We start from the raw sequence: 21,488 nt of genomic DNA on the forward strand, positions 1-21,488 counted from the left end.
AGGGGGCAGACCCCCCCCCCCCCCCTCCCCAGTTTGAATATCATTGTGCGGCCCCCCCCTCCCCTGTTGTTAACTCGTTGGTGGCCAGTGTGCGCACCCCCCTCCCTCCCTCCCTCTATTGTTTTAATACATTGGGGCCAGTGTGCGCGCGCCCCCAACCCCCCCCCCCCCTCCCTCCCTCTATTGTTTTAATACATTGGGGCCAGTGTGCGCACCCCCCAACCCCCCCCCCCCCCCCCCCCCCCCCCCCCCGATCATCGGTGGCAGCGGAGTAGAAGATTTTCATACTTACCTGGCTGCTGGCTGCTGCGATGTCTGCGTCCGGCCGGGAGCTCCTCCTACTGGTAAGTGACAGCAATGCGCCGCACAGACCTGTCACTTACCAGTAGGAGGAGCTCCCGGCCGGACACAGAGATCGCAGCAGCCAGCAGCCAGGTAAGTATGAATCTTCTACTCCGCTGCCACCGATGATCGGGGAGGGGGGGGGGGGGGGCACACTGGCCCCAATGCTATTATTACAATAGAGGGAGGGAGGGGGGGGGGTTGGGGGGGCGCGCACACTGGCCCCAATGCTATTATTACAATAGAGGGAGGGAGGGGGGGGGGGGGGGCGCGCACACTGGCCCCAATGCTATTATTACAATAGAGGGAGGGAGGGGGGTGCGCACACTGGCCACCAACGAGTTAACAATAGGGGAGGGGGGGCCCACTGGCCACCAATGAGTTAAAAACAGGGAGGGGGGGTCTGCCCCCTGCTGCCTGGCAGCACCTGCCAGGCAGCAGGGGGCAGTCATGTACACAGTTTTTTTGTATATTCTAACCTGAAGCGTCTCCATCACCATGGGAACGCCTCTGTGTTAGAATATACTGTCGGAAATGAGTTTCACGATGTAGCTCATATCCGACAGTATATTCTAACATAGAGGCGTTCCCATGGTGATGGGGACGCTACAAGTTAAAATATACCATCGGATTGGAGAAAACTCCAATCCGATGGTATAACAGAACTCCAGACTTTACATTGAAAGTCAATGGGGACGGATCCGTTTGAAATGGCACCATATTGTGTCAACATCAAACGGATCCGTCCCCATTGACTTGCATTGTAATTCAGGACGGATCCGTTTGGCTCCGCACGGCCAGGCGGACACCAAAATGACTTTTTTTTCATGTCCGTGGATCCTCCAAAAATCAAGGAAGACCCACGGACGGAAAAACGGTCACGGATCACGGACCTACGGACCCCGTTTTTGCGGACCGTGTAAAAAAACGTTTGTGTGCAGGAGGCCTTAAGTGCACGCACCGGTAATGTATTGATTCCAATAACGACCTGTAATATGTATTTCTCAAAAGCGCCATTACTGGTGGCAACTGATTGATATTGTCAGATACAAAAATGCATTCAAATCCACTGATCTATCGCGTCTACTTTCAATTCGGAAACTTAAAGGATCACTGACCCTAAATTTCTAGTGGGCGTGTCCTAAATGGCAGCCATTAGTATGTATGTGTATGAATGCTTAGCAGAAATGAGATAACCACGTGGCTCTGCAGGGAGAAGCTCCCATTCAAGTGAAGTCAGCGTCTCCTCGGCGGCTGATAACACAAAGCAGCAACTCGCTCTAAGATAAGGATCTGCATACATAGTAGCCAGGGTGATAATCTGAGCCTCACCCATAGGTGGGATCAATATCTAATTAGAGGAGTTTAATTAAATTAATTTGAAATGTAATTAAAACCTTGCATCTATTATAGATTTCACATACGGTATATTTTTTAAATTATTTTTAAAGTGCCTTTTAAAGAGGACACGCCCCCTATCCTGACATGTCTGTTTTGGAAACTACTTGCATCCTCCGTGTCATGACAATACTGGAGAATCTATTCTTATGGCTCTATGTTGTACCATTCCTCTACTATTCCTGCTACAAGTTTATCTATGAATTGCAATAAAGGTCCAGCTGGGTGTTACCAGCTGAGGGCGTTGTCCCTGCACAGTGAGACACTGGCAGCCCTGATTTAATAGTATCAGATGGTGCCTTTAAAGATGACCAGTCCCCTCTCCTAACATGTCTGTTTTGGCAACTACTTGCATCCTAGTGTAAAAACTATTCTGGAGCATCTATTTTTACGGCTCTATGTTGTACCATTCTTCTATTATTCCTGGTAGAAGGTTATGGATGAATTGCAATGAAGGTCCAGCTGGGTGTTACCAGTTGGGGTGTGTGTCCCTGCACAGTTCAGTCTGGCACTGGCAGAACTGATTGGATAGTGTCAGACTTGGCAGGGACACCCCATCCCCCCAACAGGGAAAACCCAGCTGGACCTTTATGGCACACTGCTAATAATGCGTTCTTAACTTCTAGTGGGAATAATAGAGAAACGGCACAACACAGAGTTATAAGAATAGATGCTCCAGAATTGTTATTACATGGGGAATGCAAGTAATTGCCAAAACACTATTAAATCATGGCTGTGCAGGGACACACCCTCAGCTGGTAACACCCAGCTGCACCTTTATTGCAATTCATTCATAAACTTCTAGCAGGAATAGTAGAGGAATAGTACAACATAGAGTTCCTAAAACATGGAAATTGAACACTTATAGAGGACCTCTCCTGACTCCTGTCCTCCATCAATTTCCATGCAGCGCCCCCCCAGGTGAAATTAAGCATTACACAGTTCCTAGGACACTTTACGCAAAAGAGGGGTGCAGAATTTTACTGGAATTCAAGTGACGCAGACAGGGAGGTGTTAATGAGGGGTCAGTCCACAGTCGGCCCCCGAGCTGATCATTCTTCTAATCATCTTTGACACGTATACAAGCAGTAATGCAATAAGTAAAACATGTTAAATGACACTAATGGGTTAAAACCATATATCTGCTCCCTGCAGCCCTGAGAAATGACTCTGAAAGCAGACTTATCAGGGAGTCAACTAGTCGGAGGTTAATGATTAATGAAGGCCTCACTGAGGCTACAGGGAGCGCATGCGCTGGCAGGAGGGGGCAGCCATGACCTTCTCTGCCTAGAGAGACAGGAGGGTAAAGTCCACATTGTATAAACCCTCTGCAACCGCTGGTGGAAAACACCGCTCCCTGCCACGCTGTGCCGGGTAATGGGGCCCTATAGGATCCTATAAGCTCTGGTTGTCATCTACACACTGTAGAAAAAATCCAGGGGGAAATTACGAAGAATCCTGGTGCGGATTTTTAATCTATGGCACATGCGCAGCTTATAACGCCCCCCTGTGGTGGTACACTTACCAGCTTTTTATGCCCCCTTTGGTGGTATTCTTAGCAGCTTTTTACGTCCCCTGTGGTGGTACTCTAAGGCCTCTTTCACACGGGCGTCGCGTGTGAGTGTCAGATAGGACGCTGGTGCGCCGCGGGAAAATCGTGCGAGTAGGTACGCAATTGCAGTCAGTTTTTATCGCGCGGGTGCAATGCGTTTTGCACGCGCGTGATAAAAAACTGACAGACCCGGACCAGGACTTCTTCACTGAAGTTCGGCTTTGGGATCGGTGCTCTGTAGATTTTATTATTTTCCCTTATAACATGGTTATAAGGGAAAATAATAGCATTCTAAATACAGAATGCATAGTAAAATGAGGATTGAGGGGTTAAAAAACGAAAAAAATTATCTTACCTGTTCCAATTGATCGCGCAGCCGGCATCGTCTTCTTCTTTCAGGATCTGCAAAAAGGACCTTTGATGATGTAATCGAAGATTTCTATCTTCATTGAGCTTGACGTCACCGCGCTCACCACCTGGTGATTACGTCACTAAAGGTCCTTTTGCAGGTCCTAAAAGAAGAAGCAAGAAGAGGATGCCGGCTGCGCGATCAATTGGAACAGGTAAGATAATGTATTCAGAATGCTATTATTTTCCCTTATAACCATGTTATAAGGGAAAATAATACAGGGAATACACTATAATGGGGTCCGGGGTTGCTTTCATCCCTATCATCTCCTAGCAACCATGCGTGAAAATAGCACCGCATCCGCACTTGCTTCCGGATGCTTGCAATTTTCACGCATCCCCATTCATTTCTATGGGGCCTGCGTTGCGTGAAAAACGCAGAATATAGAGCATGCTGCCATTTTCACGCAACACACAAGTGATGCGTGAAAATCACCGCTCATGTGCACAGCCTCATTGGAGTGAATGGGTCCGGATTCAGTGCGGGTGCAATGCATTCACTTCACACATTGCACCCGCGCGGAATTCTCGCCCGTGTAAAAAGGGGCCTAAGGGTACTTTTACACTAGCGTTTTTCTTTTCCGGCATAGAGTTCCGTCCTAGGGGCTCAATACTGTAAAAGAACTGATCAGTTTTATCCCCATGCATTCTGAATGGAGAGCGATCCGTTCAGGATGTATCAGGACGTCTTCAGTTCAGTCTTTTTAACTGTTCAGGATGGAGATAATACGGCAGCATGCTACAGTTTTATCTCCGGCTCAAAAAACTGAACACTTGCCTGAATGCCGGATCTTGGCAGCTTTTTACGCCCCCTATGTGGTGGTACTCTTGGCAGCTTTTTACGTCCTCTATGTGGTGGTACTCTTGGCAGCTTTTTACGTCCCCTATGTGGTGGTACTCTTGGCAGCTTTTTACGTCCCCTATGTGGTGGTACTCTTGGCAGCTTTTTACGTCCCCTATGTGGTGGTACTCTTGGCAGCTTTTTACGTCTCCTATGTGGTGGTACTCTTGGCAGCTTTTTACGTCCCCTGTGTGGTGGTACTCTTGGCAGCTTTTTACGTCCCCTGTGTGGTGGTACTCTTGGCAGCTTTTTACGTCCTCTATGTGGTGGTACTCTTGGCAGCTTTTTACGTCCCCTGTGTGGTGGTACTCTTGGCAGCTTTTTACGTCCCCTATGTGGTGGTACTCTTGGTAGCTTTTTACGTCCCCTATGTGGTGGTACTCTTGGCAGCTTTTTTATGTCCCCTATGTGGTGGTACTCTTGGCAGCTTTTTATGTCCCCTATGTGGTGGTACTCTTGGCAGCTTTTAACGTCCCCTATGTGGTGGTACTCTTGGCAGCTTTTTACGTCCCCTATGTGGTGGTACTCTTGGTAGCTTTTTACGTCCCCTATGTGGTGGTACTCTTGGCAGCTTTTTACGTTCTCTATGTGGTGGTACTCTTGGCAGCTTTTTACGTCCTCTATGTGGTGGTACTCTTGGCAGCTTTTTACGTCCCCTATGTGGTGGTACTCTTGGCAGCTTTTTACGTCCCCTATGTGGTGGTACTCTTGGCAGCTTTTTACGTCCCCTATGTGGTGGTACTCTTGGCAGCTTTTTACGTCCCCTATGTGGTGGTACTCTTGGCAGCTTTTTACGTCCCCTATGTGGTGGTACTCTTGGCAGCTTTTTACGTCCCCTATGTGGTGGTACTCTTGGCAGCTTTTTACGTCCTCTATGTGGTGGTACTCTTGGCAGCTTTTTACATCCCCTATGTGGTGGTACTCTTGGCAGCTTTTTACGTCCCCTATGTGGTGGTACTCTTGGCAGCTTTTTACGTCCCCTGTGTGGTGGTACTCTTGGCAGCTTTTTACGTCCCCTATGTGGTGGTACTCTTGGCAGCTTTTTACGTCCCCTATGTGGTGGTACTCTTGGCAGCTTTCTTCCTTACATTGTGCACAGACTGTCCTAATGATATGACCCCCGATGTCACAGCGTTCCTTTTGATCCTACATCAGTCTCTCCTATCAGTGGTCATACAGAACAATGTGCGGACTGTGTAATCATTGGAATCTGCCACAGACACTAGCAGCATCCTGCTGACACGGCAATTACCTCATTAACATAGGAGCGGCCTCTTTGAAGTGGGGGCAACTTGGCTGGAGCTGTGTTCTTGCCATTATAACCCATGGGCTTGGCCAGCACAATACCCCTCCCAATGCCTCGGGGGCAGAACTGCATTTTGTCATTGTGCAACGTCAGATAGACAAGACTTCCTTATGGGCTATTGCTTTAAATTGTCTACTGCACCTATACTTATCTGTACATACAGATAGATTCATACTGCCGGAGGAAGGGGGTGCCCATAACGGAGCCCACACCAGCAGGGAAATCTGATGGCCCTCCAACCTCACATTAACCCTCTGGCTATCTAATCAGCACATCATCCTACATTTCTACTGTCTGAATCAGCCAAGAATTCCTTGCACCCGCCCACCTTACTTCTAAACCATATCCTAAAATGATCAGATCATGCAAATGCATCAGTTGCCAGTCATTTTGCATGGTCTTGCCAACGCATTTCAATACATCATTTGTACAGTCAAAGATTGTGTTCTTTTTGGAGGCCATCTAGTCTGAAGGACGGGCAGAAGTTAAAGTTGCATCAGGTTCCTCCAGAGGTTTGCACTGAGTACAGTGTGTGCGGACTAAATGCTACCGCCATGCGCTGCTGAGGACGAGTTGAATCTAATTGTCCCACCAAGGGAACGTCGGTCCCATTGCAGTACGAGTCTTATTGGTATTACTGCTCCAGTCACCGTCATCATCCTCAGCCTCCAAAAACGTGGAGTGGCGTACATAGCAATTAAAAATTAGGCTGCTTTCAGGAGCTGCTTGACATCACCTCACTCCTGGCTACCCTCAACAGAGGTCATGTTGCCCCCATACCATTAACAGTGCAGCAATGAGGAAGACCAGATCCTCATGAAGGTTCTCACCAGAGGTTAAAGGGGTTGTCTGAGACCTGAAAAAAATTGCGGATGGCCAGGCATGGTGTAAGAATTGAACAAGGTTGTGTCATGGACGTATCGAGACATATGGACGTCCCGGTGACAGTGAGTGGCAGGAGATCTGTGAGACTGGCAACATGTGGTTTGATCTGACAGGTTTTTCTTGTGGATCAATAGGCGTCTGTGTTGTTTCAGGTAATGGCCTCACCTCTTGCCTCAGGTGTTGTTTATGTGGTCATTTAACCTTCCTTATTTATAGTTGCTTCTCCCACTATGCTGTGCGGTCTATAGCTTCTGTGCCTGTGGATTGTTTGTAGTTGGATCTCGGCTGAGTTCCTGGTGCTTCCATATCCTCTTTGAAGTTAAGTCTTTCCTTTACCTTTTGTATTTTGTTTGGGTTCTGTGTGTTGCATTTCCTTATTGTTGTATTAGGCCTGAAGTAGACTCCTGTTCGTCCTTCCTTTTGGAGGAACGGGTAGTCTCATCCCTGCCATTAGCACCAGGGTCCTATAGGGCTAGATAGGACTCTAGGTATTCCTGCGTATGAACTCACCTACCTTTTGGGTCTGTTCATATTGGTAGTCAGTCAGGATTTTGGTTAGGGTTTTTAGTAGGAGGTGTCCATCTTCCTTCCCTAGTTCTAAGGCCTGATTCCCTGTTTCCCCCTTCCTTCCTATGCTCGGTGTGGTGTTTCCCTCCCACACCGAAGCGTGACAGGTTGTCCTGGTTCCTGTGGTACAGCTACTACCCCCACCACTTCTGGTTCTTGCCAGAGCTGGAAGCGTGACATGCCATCTACATGCAACCAATGGCCAAAGAGGTGACGTCTGCTGTGCCTGCGCATGCCACCACTGTGGTCACTGATTGGTGGACAGCTATGACATGCATGTAGACAACTCATCATGAGTTGGAACCAGAATCGGCAGGGACAGGAGCAGCACCGCAGGAACCGGGATGACCTGATATCTTTCTCATACCATGCCCAGCCATGCAATTTTTTTAGGTCTTGGACAACCCCTTAAAATGTGTATAATTCCAACCTATTATCGACCCCCCGTTTGCCTCCTTTGGGGTACCTTTTAGCAGACCCCATTGGTATTTTCAAGATCTGTCAACAAAAATCCCAACCTGTGGCTGTCAGGGCATTATGGGAGTTGTAGTTCTGTAACTGTGGACTATCCTCCAGTCTTCACATGCTATCAGGTACTGGGGGCAGGAGAGTAACGCCTGTTCCGTGCATTGGGAACCCTTGCGGCTGCTGTGCCGGATCAGGCCCATTCAATGCACCGCAAAAAAATAGAACAAGTTCCGCACCACAGCTCCAGATTGCGGACCTATCCAAGTTAAATAAGTCTGGATCCATGATGCAGTGAGCACACGGCCGGTGCCCGCATATTGTGGACCGCAATACGGGCCACCGTCGGCAACGGTAGTGTGCATGAAGCCTAAGGCTGGGACACACAGCAATCTTGGGCGCCATCCCTGATAGATTTTATTTTTTTTATTCCGGGATCGCAGTCGCAGAAAACATGCTAGTCGGTCTGTGACCCCAATCATTTCTATTGGTGAACTGCTGCACTGTGGTCCTTGGTCACACAACACCTGACGAGCCGAAGATCGCCATGCAACCCCAGCCTTATTGAATGGGATCATACGGACTTGATTAATAAAGTAAAAAAAAAAAAAATGTTATAGAAATCTAAAAAATAAAATGTATACAAACAAAATAAGAAAATGTAAACATTCTTGAGGTCCATTGCAGCATCATAACCCTATTCGATTTTTATTTGATGCTTTTCAATTAGGGTAATTTTTTTTATAAAAATAGCAGGAAAAACGTTCCCTTCCACTTTCTAGCTGCGCTCGTATCACTTCTGTCCGTCAGTTATTCACATGTCCTTCTCTTCTTTCTGTTTTTATAACAGCCCGTGACTGCAATCTTTCCAAGCATTTAGAAAAAATTATGGTTTTTTTGTGTGTGAACAAAATGACAAAATGACGATTGCTTTAAAGATATAAAAGTCATAATAAACAGCAGAAAATGGGACCGAAAACAGGTTCAGAAGAAAGTGTTTCTGCTTCCACTTCCTGAAAACTGGGTGTTATCTGCAACAGCCAATCAGAGTGAAGCTCTTATCGTGTCAATTACAAATACATTCTTCACCCAAAAATCAGGAAATTTCTAACAAGTCATGAGAAAAAGAGAAGTGAACCCTAACAGTATCTTTTCAGAAAGTAAAACTGATTTGTGCTGACAGCTTCCCAGTCCTAGGACATTTCCATAGCTGTCGTCTGAATCCCTCCTGACTCCCATACACATGTATGCTCAGCTCGGCCAAGCATGCAGGTGTTCTGAATGGGGAGAGGGGAGTAAGCAGCTATCAGACACATCAAGCAGCTTCTCTTCCCTGAGAACAAAAAGATCGGACGGCCCTTGGACATTTCCATAGCTGTCGTCTGAATCCCTCCTGACTCTCATACACATGTATGCTCAGCCCGGCCAAGCATGCAGGTGTTCTGAATGGGGAGAGGGGAGTAAGCAGCTATCAGACACATCAAGCAGCTTCTCTTCCCTGAGAACAAAAAGATCGGACGGTCTTTGGACATTTCTATAGCTGTCGCCTGAATCCCTCCTGACTCTCATACACATGTATGCTCAGCCCGGCCAAGCATGCAGGTGTTCTGAATGGGGAGAGGGGAGTAAGCAGCTATCAGACACCCTGGCAGCTTCTCTTCCCTGAGAACAAAAAGATCGGACGGCCCTTGGACATTTCTATAGCTGTCGCCTGAATCCCTCCTGACTCTCATACACATGCATGCTCAGCCCGGCCAAGCATGCAGGTGTTCTGAATGGGTAGAGGGGAGAAGGCAACTAACAAACAACTGGGGTGTCATCTTCTCTTCCCTGAGAATAAAAGTTGAAATTCAGCAGCTGCAGCACTTCTTTCCCCCAACATACCCGCTCCTTTAGCCTCTAAACATCTCCTGCTTCCTTCCCAGTTGCAGCTGGTCTCGGTGCCCATGAAGGACCCCAGTATTGTAAATAGGGGGCCAAGAATCACATAACACCGCTGCCTGTTGCCAGAGAGCATTGTGGGAGTCACACATAGAGCTCCGGTCACATGTCTGACAGCGGAAGGGGTTTAACCTGCTGTCAGTTTCCAAGGTAACGGCTGATACTTTAAATCTAATGGAAACATGAATGCAGAACACATGAAATGACGTAATACGGTATTACATGCCGGGTGACCACGTAATGCACGGGTGGCCTGGTCCATCAGAGCGAGAAATGAAACTTTGCAGATTTGAGACAATTGTTTTGCTCCCAGAATTACACAGATTATCGTTATCTGCATCGTATTAGGCAAATTCTCTATGGAGGCCATCAATGTACCGGAAGCTATTTATCCTGGGAGCAGGGTGACGACAAGTGGGGACAAGCTGTGTTCTGGGCAGGAGTCTCAGGAATTCGTGGAGCTGCAGGAATCCCCCCGGGACGCCGTCAACAATAATCCTGATAATTGATGTTTTCTTTTTGTCTCAGGGAAACAGAATCCGATTACCGCGTCCGAAACAATGTAACACTAAAAACACAAATATCAGAAGATCCCTTCCCTACATGTAGTCTACTGCTCCCTGTTATCAGCCACTCCACTCGCTATAGCATTGCCTGCCCCATGGCCACTGCTTTATGCAGGAAACATCTAGCTTTGAGACCTTCCACATATATACAGTATAAACATGGTGTGATGCTGCCTAAAGTGTCAAATGTTGGGTAGTGGCCCTTTAAAGAGGACCCGTGTAATAATTTTGGAGCATCTATTCCTATGCGCCATTCCTTTATTATTCATGCTAGAAGTTCTGGATGAATTGACAGCCGTCTGCAATGAAGGTCCAACTGGGTGTTACCAGCTGGAGGGGGCGAATCCCTGTACAGCACTGATTGGATAGCGTCAGACTTGGGACACACCACTCCTGTCTGTTTAATAACCACTTGTCCCAGAGTGGCATTACCACTCCTACTCCCTGCTTCTATATGTGCTATGCTAATATATGTCATCTTGCGTATTTATTTCAGGTCCTATACACTGTGCAGTTCTAATGTTTGTGACTGTTATGTTTAAATGTAATATGCCTGGTTCACCAGCAGGTGGCAGCAAATATGGCAGAGCTACAGTTAGATAGACTGGAACCTTCCATTCCATTCTAACACCCCCCCTCTGTGGAGGAGTGGGTGAGTCCCACTTCCTGCAGGAAGGGTGGGGATCGGTTTTAGTTAGTCTAGCTTAACCCCTGCTAGGGGAAGGAGGGTGTGCAGGCCAAGTCAAGCCAGAGCACCTTCAGCCCTGCTGGATGTGGAGGCCGCAGCTTAGAAGCCTCAGGAGCCGGGAGGAGAGTTCCCTGGCACAATTAGGAGACAGACTACAAAGAGAGAAGCTTCAGCATAAAGAAGAAGCTAAGTTATATAGCAAGTCTGTCAGCACAGCAGAGCCAGACTGCAACAGATGTAGCAGAGTTGAGTTTGCCTGCCTGAGTTTTAATGCCAAAGCCTGCTGGGACCAAGACAAAGTTTGAAGATTGTGTCTGATGAATGTTTATCAAAGTAAAGCTGCTATTCAACTTCATCACAAGGTCTGGACTCAATTATTCTTTAAATTCCTCAACTATTCACCCCTATTTGTCTGCTTCGGAGCCAACCATATCCAGGTAGGAGCACCGTGACACACACTAGAAGGGACATTTTAGGCCACCTTATACCACTCGGCCATTCCTACACCTGGGTACCTCTCCAATTCACTAATAATATTGGTGGCCCGCTGCCCATCCCCTGTGTAATAACCATTCTGGAGCATCTATTCTTATGGCTCTATACTGTATCATCCCGCTATTATTCCTGCTAGAAGTTTATGAATAAATTGCAATGAAAGTCCAGCTAGTTATTACCAATTAGGCTTGTGTCCCTGCACAGTTTGACACTGGCAGCACTGATTGACAGTGAGACCCCCCCCCCCAGATGGTAACACCCAGCTGGACCTTTACTGCTTACGCCTGGCAGTTCATTCATAGACTTTTAGTAGGAATAATAAAGGAAAGGCATAACAGAGTCTTAGTAGTAGATGCTCCAGAATTGCTATTACATGGGGAATGCAAGTAGTTACTAAACCAGACATGTCTATTTTGTGGGTACAGCTACACCCTAACACAGGGATAGCCAACCTGAGGCTCTCCAGCTGTTGCAAAACTACAACTCCCAGCATGCCCAGACTGCCTTCAGCTATCAGCCTACAGCAGGGCATGGTGGGAGTTGTAGTTTTACAGCAGCTGGAGAGCCGCAGGTTGGCCATCCCTGCGGATATTGGTAAGAGAAGGCTCAACAACTTAGTTTTATTCAGTTTCTTGCCACATGTTATGGGGGAGATTAGGTTGGTGGCCACCGAATGGAGGTCCACAGGTATCCTTTGTCTATGGCCGGTGATTTTTAGGGCCCGCATTTAACAGCATTGGGACCATGAAGACGTATTCATTGGGAGACATTGCCCCAAATGTTGCATTTATAAATGAGGGCGAGTTGCTCGGCCAACCTCTGCTGGGAGGTGACTTCTCACCACCAACTATGATGCTGCCGGTGGTTCTCAAGTCCCTGCGTGTTCCCTGCCCCTGTAGTAACTGGAGTTACAGGAAACTCAGGACTAGGAGAAAGGTGATCCTTTATTGACACAGTGAAATGAAGCTGTGAGATATTTAACTACTATTACTCACGGCTCTTCGTCATCTCACATTGACTTATGTCGACCAAGCCTAAGGTCATCCCTCCAGGATTCTGGGACCCTGATATTAGGACTGTACTAAACATTTACAGATTACATTTATTTTGGGGGGATTAGGGCTGTGAACGCTACCTACCTACCCTTTATAACTACATGGTCATTCCTATGCTGATGATTGCAACCTACATAGGGTTATATGATGACCACCACAATTTACCCTGAACTTCATTCACATCCATAATCTTCTTCCAGTGGGAGCCCAATGGAACAGATTGAGACTACAGCTGATATTAGATAGGCTGCGAGCAGATTATGCCCACAACTATTACTCATGTCCCCTTTATACAGCACATGCATACTTGGCTCAGATGTTCTCGATAGAGAGAGGGGAGTAAGCCTCTAGCAGACACCTCTGTCTCAGGACAAAAGAATTGAGCATGTTGAGAGTCAACAGCCTGATCCTGCTTTCCCAAAATATCTGCTGTCGGGGGAAATCAGGACACCTCCACACACATTAGATGGTTGGTCAGGCCTGTCAATATTGTCAGATTGGGCCAAAATTCATCTATTGTGCACGGCCACCGTAATAGAAAGTGAAACTGAAGACTTATATAAGACAAGGATGGGCCACCTCAAGGTCTCCCATGGAAAATTAGGGGATTCCGAAGATCATAGAAACTGAAGAACGGTGCCATTTCTGAAGAAGAAACTCCCTGATGTCAGGACAGAAGGTGACAGAGACAGTGAGGAGAAAAACCTTGACTAAACAAGTCTGCGCTTATCCTCCCGCAGGCTGAGACCTGACCTCAGTTATGGCCAAGCTACCATCATCATCAAGATGGCCTGAGGGGTAGACTGTCTCATTGAGAGTTCTAGTTCCTACAAGAATTACAAGCTTCAATAAAGGTTCCAAAGCCAAAAAGAAATTTAGCCTCAATAGAATTCTTAGCTCCCCAAATGCGACCTGGTGTCCTAAAATGTATCACCATGAAGATGTCCTGGTGTCCCCAAATGTATCACCATGAAGATGTCCTGGTGTCCCCAAATGTATCACCATGAAGATGTCCTGGTGTCCCCAAATGTATCACCATGAAGATGTCCTGGTGTCCCCAAATGTATCACCATGAAAATGTCCTGGTATCCCCAAATGTATCACTATGAAGAAGTCCTGATGTCCCCAAATGTATCACCATGAAGATGTCCTGGTGTCCCCAAATGTATCACCATGAAGAAGTCCTGGTGTCCCCAAATGTATCACTATGAAGATGTCCTGGTGTCCCCAAATGTATCATCATGAAGATGTCCTGGTGTCCCCAAATGTATCACCATGAAGAACTCCTGGTGTCCCCAAATGTATCACTATAAAGATGTCCTGGTGTCCCAAAATGTATCACCATGAAGATGTCCTGGTGTCCCAAAATGTATCACCATGAAGATGTCCTGGTGTCCCAAAATGTATCACCATGAAGATGTCCTGGTGTCCCCAAATGTATCATCATGAAGATGTCCTGATGTCCCCAAATGTATCACCATGAAGATGTCCTGGTGTCCCCAAATGTATCACCATGAAAATGTCCTGGTATCCCCAAATGTATCACCATGAAGATGTCCTGGTGTCCCCAAATGTATCATCATGAAGATGTCCTGATGTCCCCAAATGTATCACCATGAAGATGTCCTGGTGTCCCCAAATGTATCACCATGAAGATGTCCTGGTGTCCCCAAATGTATCATCATGAAGATGTCCTGATGTCCCCAAATGTATCACCATGAAGATGTCCTGGTGTCCCCAAATGTATCACCATGAAGATGTCCTGGTGTCCCCAAATGTATCACCATGAAGAACTCCTGGTGTCCCCAAATGTATCACTATAAAGATGTCCTGGAGTCCCAAAATGTATCACCATGAAGATGTCCTGGTGTCCCCTAGTTTATCACCATGAAGATGTCCTGGTGTCCCCTAGTTTATCACCATGAAGATATCCTGGTGTAGGCTATGTTTGGGAAAACCAATTGGACAGGTTGAATTTCAACATGCCTGATCCTTTTGTTCAGAGGGCGATCAGCTGCTGGCAGAGGATTCAGAACACATGCATGCTTGGCTGAGCATGCACGTGTATAATCAGGTCAGTCTCAGGTGAGAAATGTAATGCTGAATACCTGATCCCTCCTGATTATTGAGCCTGACCCTGCATTTCCCTTTGGACCTGCCTCCCTTACATTTCATGGGCATTGAGGTCTCGCCTATCTATGTGCCTTTTATTGTCTGCAGCCAACTGCTTATAATTTTTTTGTTGTTTTTAAACAGAAAATTGAGAATTTGAACACTATTGATATGGGGGATTTGCTTCCATGCTTGTTCTAGATAGGATCCTACATATCCATTTCCAGATTTCACAGGGATTTTAGGCTTTACAAGCTGTGCCTCCACCTGACCCTCCAAACAAGCGCGATATAAAGGCCAGGTGCCCATACACCTTCAATAGCTTTGATACTCACATTCCCAACAGCTATTCTTTCCAAATCCCTCATGCACATGCACTCTCGGCCGAGTATGCGTGTATTCTGAATGGGAAGGAAGCTGCTGCCACAAAAGATGGCATTTCCTGCTCGTAAGCAACAGGACTGGGGGCTGAAATTCAACATGCCTGAGAGTCGGGAGCCCCACACTAGTCAGACATCCCGTCCTGCTGAAATCGGGGGCGCTCAGCCAAATTTACCCTCATTTGTGTGCCCACCTTATGTACAGTCTTGCATCCACAGAGATTATCAACCCATGTTTCGTACAAATTCAGCTCAGCCATCCAGAATTGTTAGGTACAACCCTTGAAGGCACAGCAGGTACCATGTTGGCCCTATGGGTTGTCATCCAGCTTTCCCAGAGTCGGATAAATGTTTAGTAATTTGCATGCTATAAACGTGTTCTGTATGTAGTGAGATGATAATGCGCTAATGATTCTGTAATATTATTTTTTGTCCTTAGCCCTCACCAGGGCCAGGCTCCCAATTCCCAGACACCCAGGAAAAGCAGAATGTCACCCAACAGGTTTTCTCTGATTGTTCCAGCACGGCCCACATTACACGCCCGTCACCGCGGCGGGCCTGTGATAACAAGTCACTGTGTACACCGAGAGAAGTACAAGGTGTGGAGGGACAGGCCGCCATGTCGAGAGGATTACCAGAACAGAAACTGAAATGAATATGTTTGCTGGGATATGCATCATTTTGTTTTCCATGGAAAGGTGGGGTAGACCGTGGGGGCTCCGTAACCCATTGGCCCCTGACACACCTGGCACGGGAACTGGATTGTACAGACATGTTTATAATAAGTTCTTTCAGTGTCAGACTGACCCACCAGAGTATCAGAGGATTCTACGGTGGGCCCGGGATCTTATATCATAGTGGGCCCCAAAGGGCCAGGAGAAATTTAATAAAATAGGGGTTGGGCCCAGAGAATCCTTTCCTCTGATGGGCACAAGGAACCCCAGACCAGCACCTGGTTCTTTAGGAAGTCTATAGACCGGTTGGGCAGGTGGCAAAACACATGACAAAATCCACAGGCCCTTTACAGGGCAGGACTAAGGTTGGTGGAGGCCCCTGAGACTTGGTGGAGTCGTCATCTCCTCGACCACTTGACCCACTTTTGCAACTTGAACATATGTGGCCCCCTCCTCTAAAGTTTATGGAGATAGCTGGCCATACACTTTCAGCAGGTAGCTCGTACCCCCACCCCATACACATGCATGCTCGGTTAGTCTGAGCCTGTATGTGTTATGAGTAGGTAAAGAGGTAGTGGATTATCTCCATTGAGCACAGAGCATCTGGCACGTTGAGTTTCCCCTTTACTTTTGGCGGAAGGAACATTAACCAAACAAATCATACACATTATAGGGTCGGTCAGTGCTGCTGAAGTTGGCAGGCATAGAGTAACCCTTAAACTTCAAAATGAGGTAGCCACTACCCTTTCTCAACTGGACAGTTCTCCTGAGAGTTGAAGGGTCCAAGATGTGAGTAGTGTATGTACAATCCATAGTAATGACTTCATCGTCTTTCCACCCCACCACCTGAGCTAGCAACCACAGTTAATGGATTCACATTTTCTTCAGTCTCACAAGTCCACGGCCTTGGGATTACATATCCTTCAAAGTACACATCTATGCCCTCATCACCTCCTCTGGCCTCAAACTACCTCTCTTGCACCAGTCCTTCCTCAACTAAAAGTCAACTAAAATGCTAGTATGTGCCCTCATCATCTCCCACCTGGACTACTGCAACATTCTCCACCATCTAACACTCTTGCGCTCCTCCAAGCCATCCTCAACTCCACTGCCCGGTTAATCCACCTCTACCCCCGTTTCTCTTCTCTCCTGTGCCAATCCATCCCCTGGCTTCACTCTGACCGCTGAATTTAATTTGAAATACAAACATACAAGACTGTCCACGTCCTCTCCCCTCATCTGACCTAACCTCTAGATACTTCCCACACGTATGTCTCATCCTCCCAAGACCTCCTTCTTTGCTGTCTTTCTGTCTGCCCCTCACACAATCATCTCCAAATAAATTTCCATACCAGCCACATACTCTGTAAATTGCTACCCCAGCACATCAGACTCTCCCTGTCACGGACGCTCCCGTGACAGGTGGCAGGAGATCGGTGAGACTGGCAACACGTGGTTTGATCTGACATGTTTTACGTTTGGATCAAATGACATCTGTGTTGTTTCTGGTGCCTGCCACACCTTTTTTCCCCAGGTGTGGCTATTATGGTCATTTAACCTTCTCTTTTTATTGTTGTTTCTCCCACAATGCTGTGCGGTTTATAGCTTCTGTTTGGACCTTTGGATAGATTGTGGTTGGATCTCGGCTGAGTTCCTGGTGCTTGTATTGCTCCTTTGAAGTTAAGTCTTTCCTTTCCCTTTTGTATTTTGTTTGGGTTCTGTGTGTTGCGTTTCCCTATTGTTCGTATTAGGCCTGAAGGAGACTCCTGTCCGTCCTTCCTTTTGGAGGAACAGGTAGTCTCGTCCCTGCCATTAGTACCAGGGTCCTATAGGGCTTTATAGGACTCTAGGTATTCCTGCGTATGAACTCACCTACCTTTGGGGTCTGTTCATACTGGTAGTCAGTCAGGATTTTGGTTAGGGTTTTCACTAGTAGGTGTCCATCTTCCTTCCCTAGTTTTCAGGCCTGATTCCCTGCCCCCCCCCCCCTTCCTTCCTATGCTCGGTGTGGTGTTTCCCTCCCACACCGAAGCGTGACACTCCCCACTTTCAAAAACTAGATCTTCTGGAAGGCCTACAATCTACAATAACCCTGCTGCCACTACCCAACCATTAGAGCAGCTTCTACCCTCTCTTAGGGTCTCCTTCCACTTTCCCTTGTAGATTATAAGCCCTCGTGGGTAGGGTATCACCATTTAGGCCAGTCTGTTAAGGTATGGACGGAACAGAGCGGGCAGATGGTGAAGGCCCCTTATGTCTCAAATGTGGAGGAGGCCTGAGGGCATGTGCCTAGTGTGCGCTCCTTAAACTTCAGCACTGAACATTTACTAATAGGCTTAGGTGGCCAATGAGCAATCATTTCATATTGAGATATGATAACACCAAGGCATGAGGCAGTTTTATCCCTTCCCTTAGAAGAAACTGATCCTCAAAGTATGTATAATCTGGCCACCCATCCTCTCCCCTAGAGAGGAGAAAACACAGGTTAAATACAACCATAAAGGGCGGGAGTGCTCCATACATCAGTTCCTGCAGCCATTAACGATGGAAATAGAAACGGACACAAGGTACAAGACGACTGTGTGAATTATACATGTTCATCACGTGATGAGGCTTTTTACAGCCGAACACTGTCTCATCAAGGTCCTAATTATATAATTATGCTCAGTTGCACGGCTCCTCCCAGGTACAAGGTAGGATGAAGCTAGGAAGCTAAGACAATGTTCTTTTAAGGAACCAGCAAAACTAAATGCTAGGCCTACCCAAGCCTGAGGACAGACGTGCATCGAACAAAAAGGCACACCCAACTGCAAGCAATGTCAACCAATACTGCTCCAAAGAGCCTAAAATTAGAGGAAAGTCTACAGACTCATAGATCAGTCATTCAGTCAGCACCCCCATGGACATAGAAGCTACCCATGGTACACTACAAAAACCAGCTTAAACCCATGGGTAAACCCATCTTATTACCCCAAACACATGCTTTCTTTCCCTAAATATCTGTTGGCTAGTGACCTGATCCAATTATGTAGAAACGTTAACCTAGAGTTGTCTGAAATTGTTGATCCATGATTGTTGATCGATGGGGCAATTCCCAACCAAACCGGTGGTTGAGGAAAAGTAGTTAAACTACCAACCGGGCTCCTAACACCGTCTGGTGGCATGTCAAGTTTGGACTCAAAGTAGGAAGGAGGCAGTGGCCATATCTGGGGAATGCTCGCTGAATATGCCATTTTACAGTAGGGTTGGGTGTTGTGGACGTGCTTGGGTGGTGGTGGTGGTGGTGGCATGGAGTATTGGCACAGAAACAAGAGCCCACACTAGTGCCCTATACCTCTTCCTCATACATATCTGAAGAAGAATGGGTAATCCAAAACGGTTGACCTGGGCCAAATGTAAACCACTAGTCATATCTCAGGTTCTATCTCCTCCTGAATATTCACTACTGCCAAGAACTGAGGAATTCGGCCAATGAATTGGATACTTGGGGGCATTTAAGACTTCTTTAGCTGGACAGAGGTGAAAAGAGAAGGCTAATTCCCAGATAACATACATAGCAGAAGAAACCTAAACACTGTCTTTGTTTTCTAAGGACAGTAATTATCTCAAGAGGCTCCAGAGACCTCCCAACTATCTGACCAGGGAGATAACAGGCTCTACCTGATACTAATACACACTATGAAGTGACTAAAACCATGTGGTGGGGTCATAGCATGGTCCAAACTGATCCTACTTTTAAAGGGTTTGGTAACCAACCTGCTTCACCCACACTAATCCTTCCAGCCAGGAAAACTGAACCATGCCTGGGTGCTCATGGAGAACATTTGTTTTCATTGGTAGCTTGTGGTCCTTCAGAGCCACAACCTGGTCTACTGAGGTTCTCAGCCATAGATAAGGTGGGTCACAAACCAATGGAGCGTATGAGACCGGCTTTTCAGTATGGTATGACATTCAACCACTCGAAGGAAGTTCTTACCTTGGCCCACTACGGTTCCTGCTTCCAAGGACTTGGGCACGGTGAAGTGATAATTTTCTTCCCTGAATCCAAAAATACAAAGATCCCATTCTGCCAATCCTCCAGCGATCTGCCACAGAGAATAAATTGGTTTGCAATGCAGAACTTATATTGAATGTTATATATATATATATATATATATATATATATATATATGTGCCATATAACAGGAGGAGGGTGGAAAACTAACATGTAGATGCCTGACGATACATTTCAGCTCATGTTGGGGTCTCCTGGTGGCACTGGTTGGGTGGAGGGGCACTGTCTGTCTATGCTATGTCAGTCTATGGGTCCACGCATGTATTGACTCTATATAGTATATCTATATGGACCTGGACAAGTGAGCTGTAGAAGGTATATACTTGGAGTTGACTATACGGAAGATATAAAGTACTAGAAAACACGTTAGAGAAGTGTCGGCCATCACAGCTGGCAGCGGCTTTCTCGCCTTTGCCCATTTAGGACACACTCCGCTAAGCCCACCAAGGATGTGTATAGGAGGGGGGTCACCGAAATAGCTGTTAGCTAAATAACCAACATTCACCATAAAATATTCGAGCAGACCAGGCAGACCCCCCCCTCCTCTGTGGTCAACGGTCACAGACGGGTAGTGAACAGTGAATTGTAAGTGACAACAGAGACAGCACTGACCTGCAGGAGAACGCAGAGGAGCACAAGTCCACGGTTGCTCCTTCTGTTCATCCCCATCGGGGACATCAGCTGAGACGGAGTTCCAAAAAGTAGTCTTGGATGTCCTCAGAGAGTAAGGTGTCCCCTGCAGAGTCCTGCGTACAATAAGCCTTCGCTCTGGGATTACTGACTGCTCTCCTGGGCTGGGCAGGGCTTCTTCAGGTGCGGTCACCTGGGGGCGGCCAGGTAGAGTAATCAGTGGGTGGTGACTTCACCGGTTTGTATTAGGGACAGGGTGCAACAAAGTGCCAGTGACGACCGCTTAGTCACATCCAAGGAGGAGGAGGCATCAGCTATGGTGGGAGTAGTAGTCATCATCTGCAGGGAAGCTGGTGTCGGCAGCAGGGACAGCGTCTGTGGAGCCTCCTCATCTCACTTCTCTGACTTCTCCATTAGTGGTAAAAGCAGGGAGTGTCCGAGAAATAATGACTGCAACTGAGGAAGGTTTCTGATGACAGGACAGCTATTTGTACACAAGCCTGACACGCGCCGCTTATCCTCACGTTACATTTTCGGACGCACTCACACCGCCGTCCCGACCATTCATTATTTATTCTGTTGTCTGGATGGCTCATTTATACTTTAATTGTTTGGAGGGGGGGGCAAAAAGCCATTCAGTCCTGGCCGAGGTATAGAAGTAAGGAAAACCTACGCGGAGCGCCCATCTAATGCCTCTTAAAGGGGATGGCAATACCAAGCGCAGTTGCTACGAAAAATATGGCGTAAACCCAGACCACTGCGCTGCTATGGGCAACTAAGTCAGTTTTTCGATAAATTTCCCCCAAAGTAATTTTTGGCACCGGCGTACTAAACCTCTGGAGCTATTCACCTGTATGGGAGCCTAGCTGCAGTACCCAGGAACGGCCACTACATAGTGTATGGCGCCGTCTGCACCCAACTCCATACAGCTGATCCGTGGGGGTGTCGGGTGTCAGATCCGCAGAAATCGGATACTGATAACCTATTCTGGGGGTAGGTCATCAATAATTGTAGTCCGGAGAACCCCTTTAACTGGCACAGTTCGGGAATGATTTCCTAGAATGTGAGCAGGACTGTTTACCACCCACTGGCAGGGCTGTCGGAGCGATGTGATCCTGCCTATGATATG

The 21,488-nt window shown here is 47.2% G+C and overlaps 1 protein-coding gene across 1 annotated transcript in view; it reads right to left on the reverse strand.

Moving 5' to 3' along the window:
- LOC122920361 (cadherin-1-like) overlaps positions 1 to 20,891 on the reverse strand; it is a 48,188-nt gene extending 27,297 nt beyond the window's left edge. Inside the window, 2 exon segments of the mRNA XM_044269798.1 lie at positions 19,652 to 19,760; positions 20,342 to 20,891. Coding sequence (XP_044125733.1) covers positions 19,652 to 19,760; positions 20,342 to 20,407 — 175 coding nt within the window. The 5' untranslated portion in view covers positions 20,408 to 20,891.
- Positions 20,892 to 21,488: the final 597 nt, after the last annotated feature.

Source organism: Bufo gargarizans, chromosome 10 (genome assembly GCF_014858855.1).
Source record: "Bufo gargarizans isolate SCDJY-AF-19 chromosome 10, ASM1485885v1, whole genome shotgun sequence".
NCBI classification, from domain to species: Eukaryota; Metazoa; Chordata; class Amphibia; order Anura; family Bufonidae; genus Bufo; species Bufo gargarizans.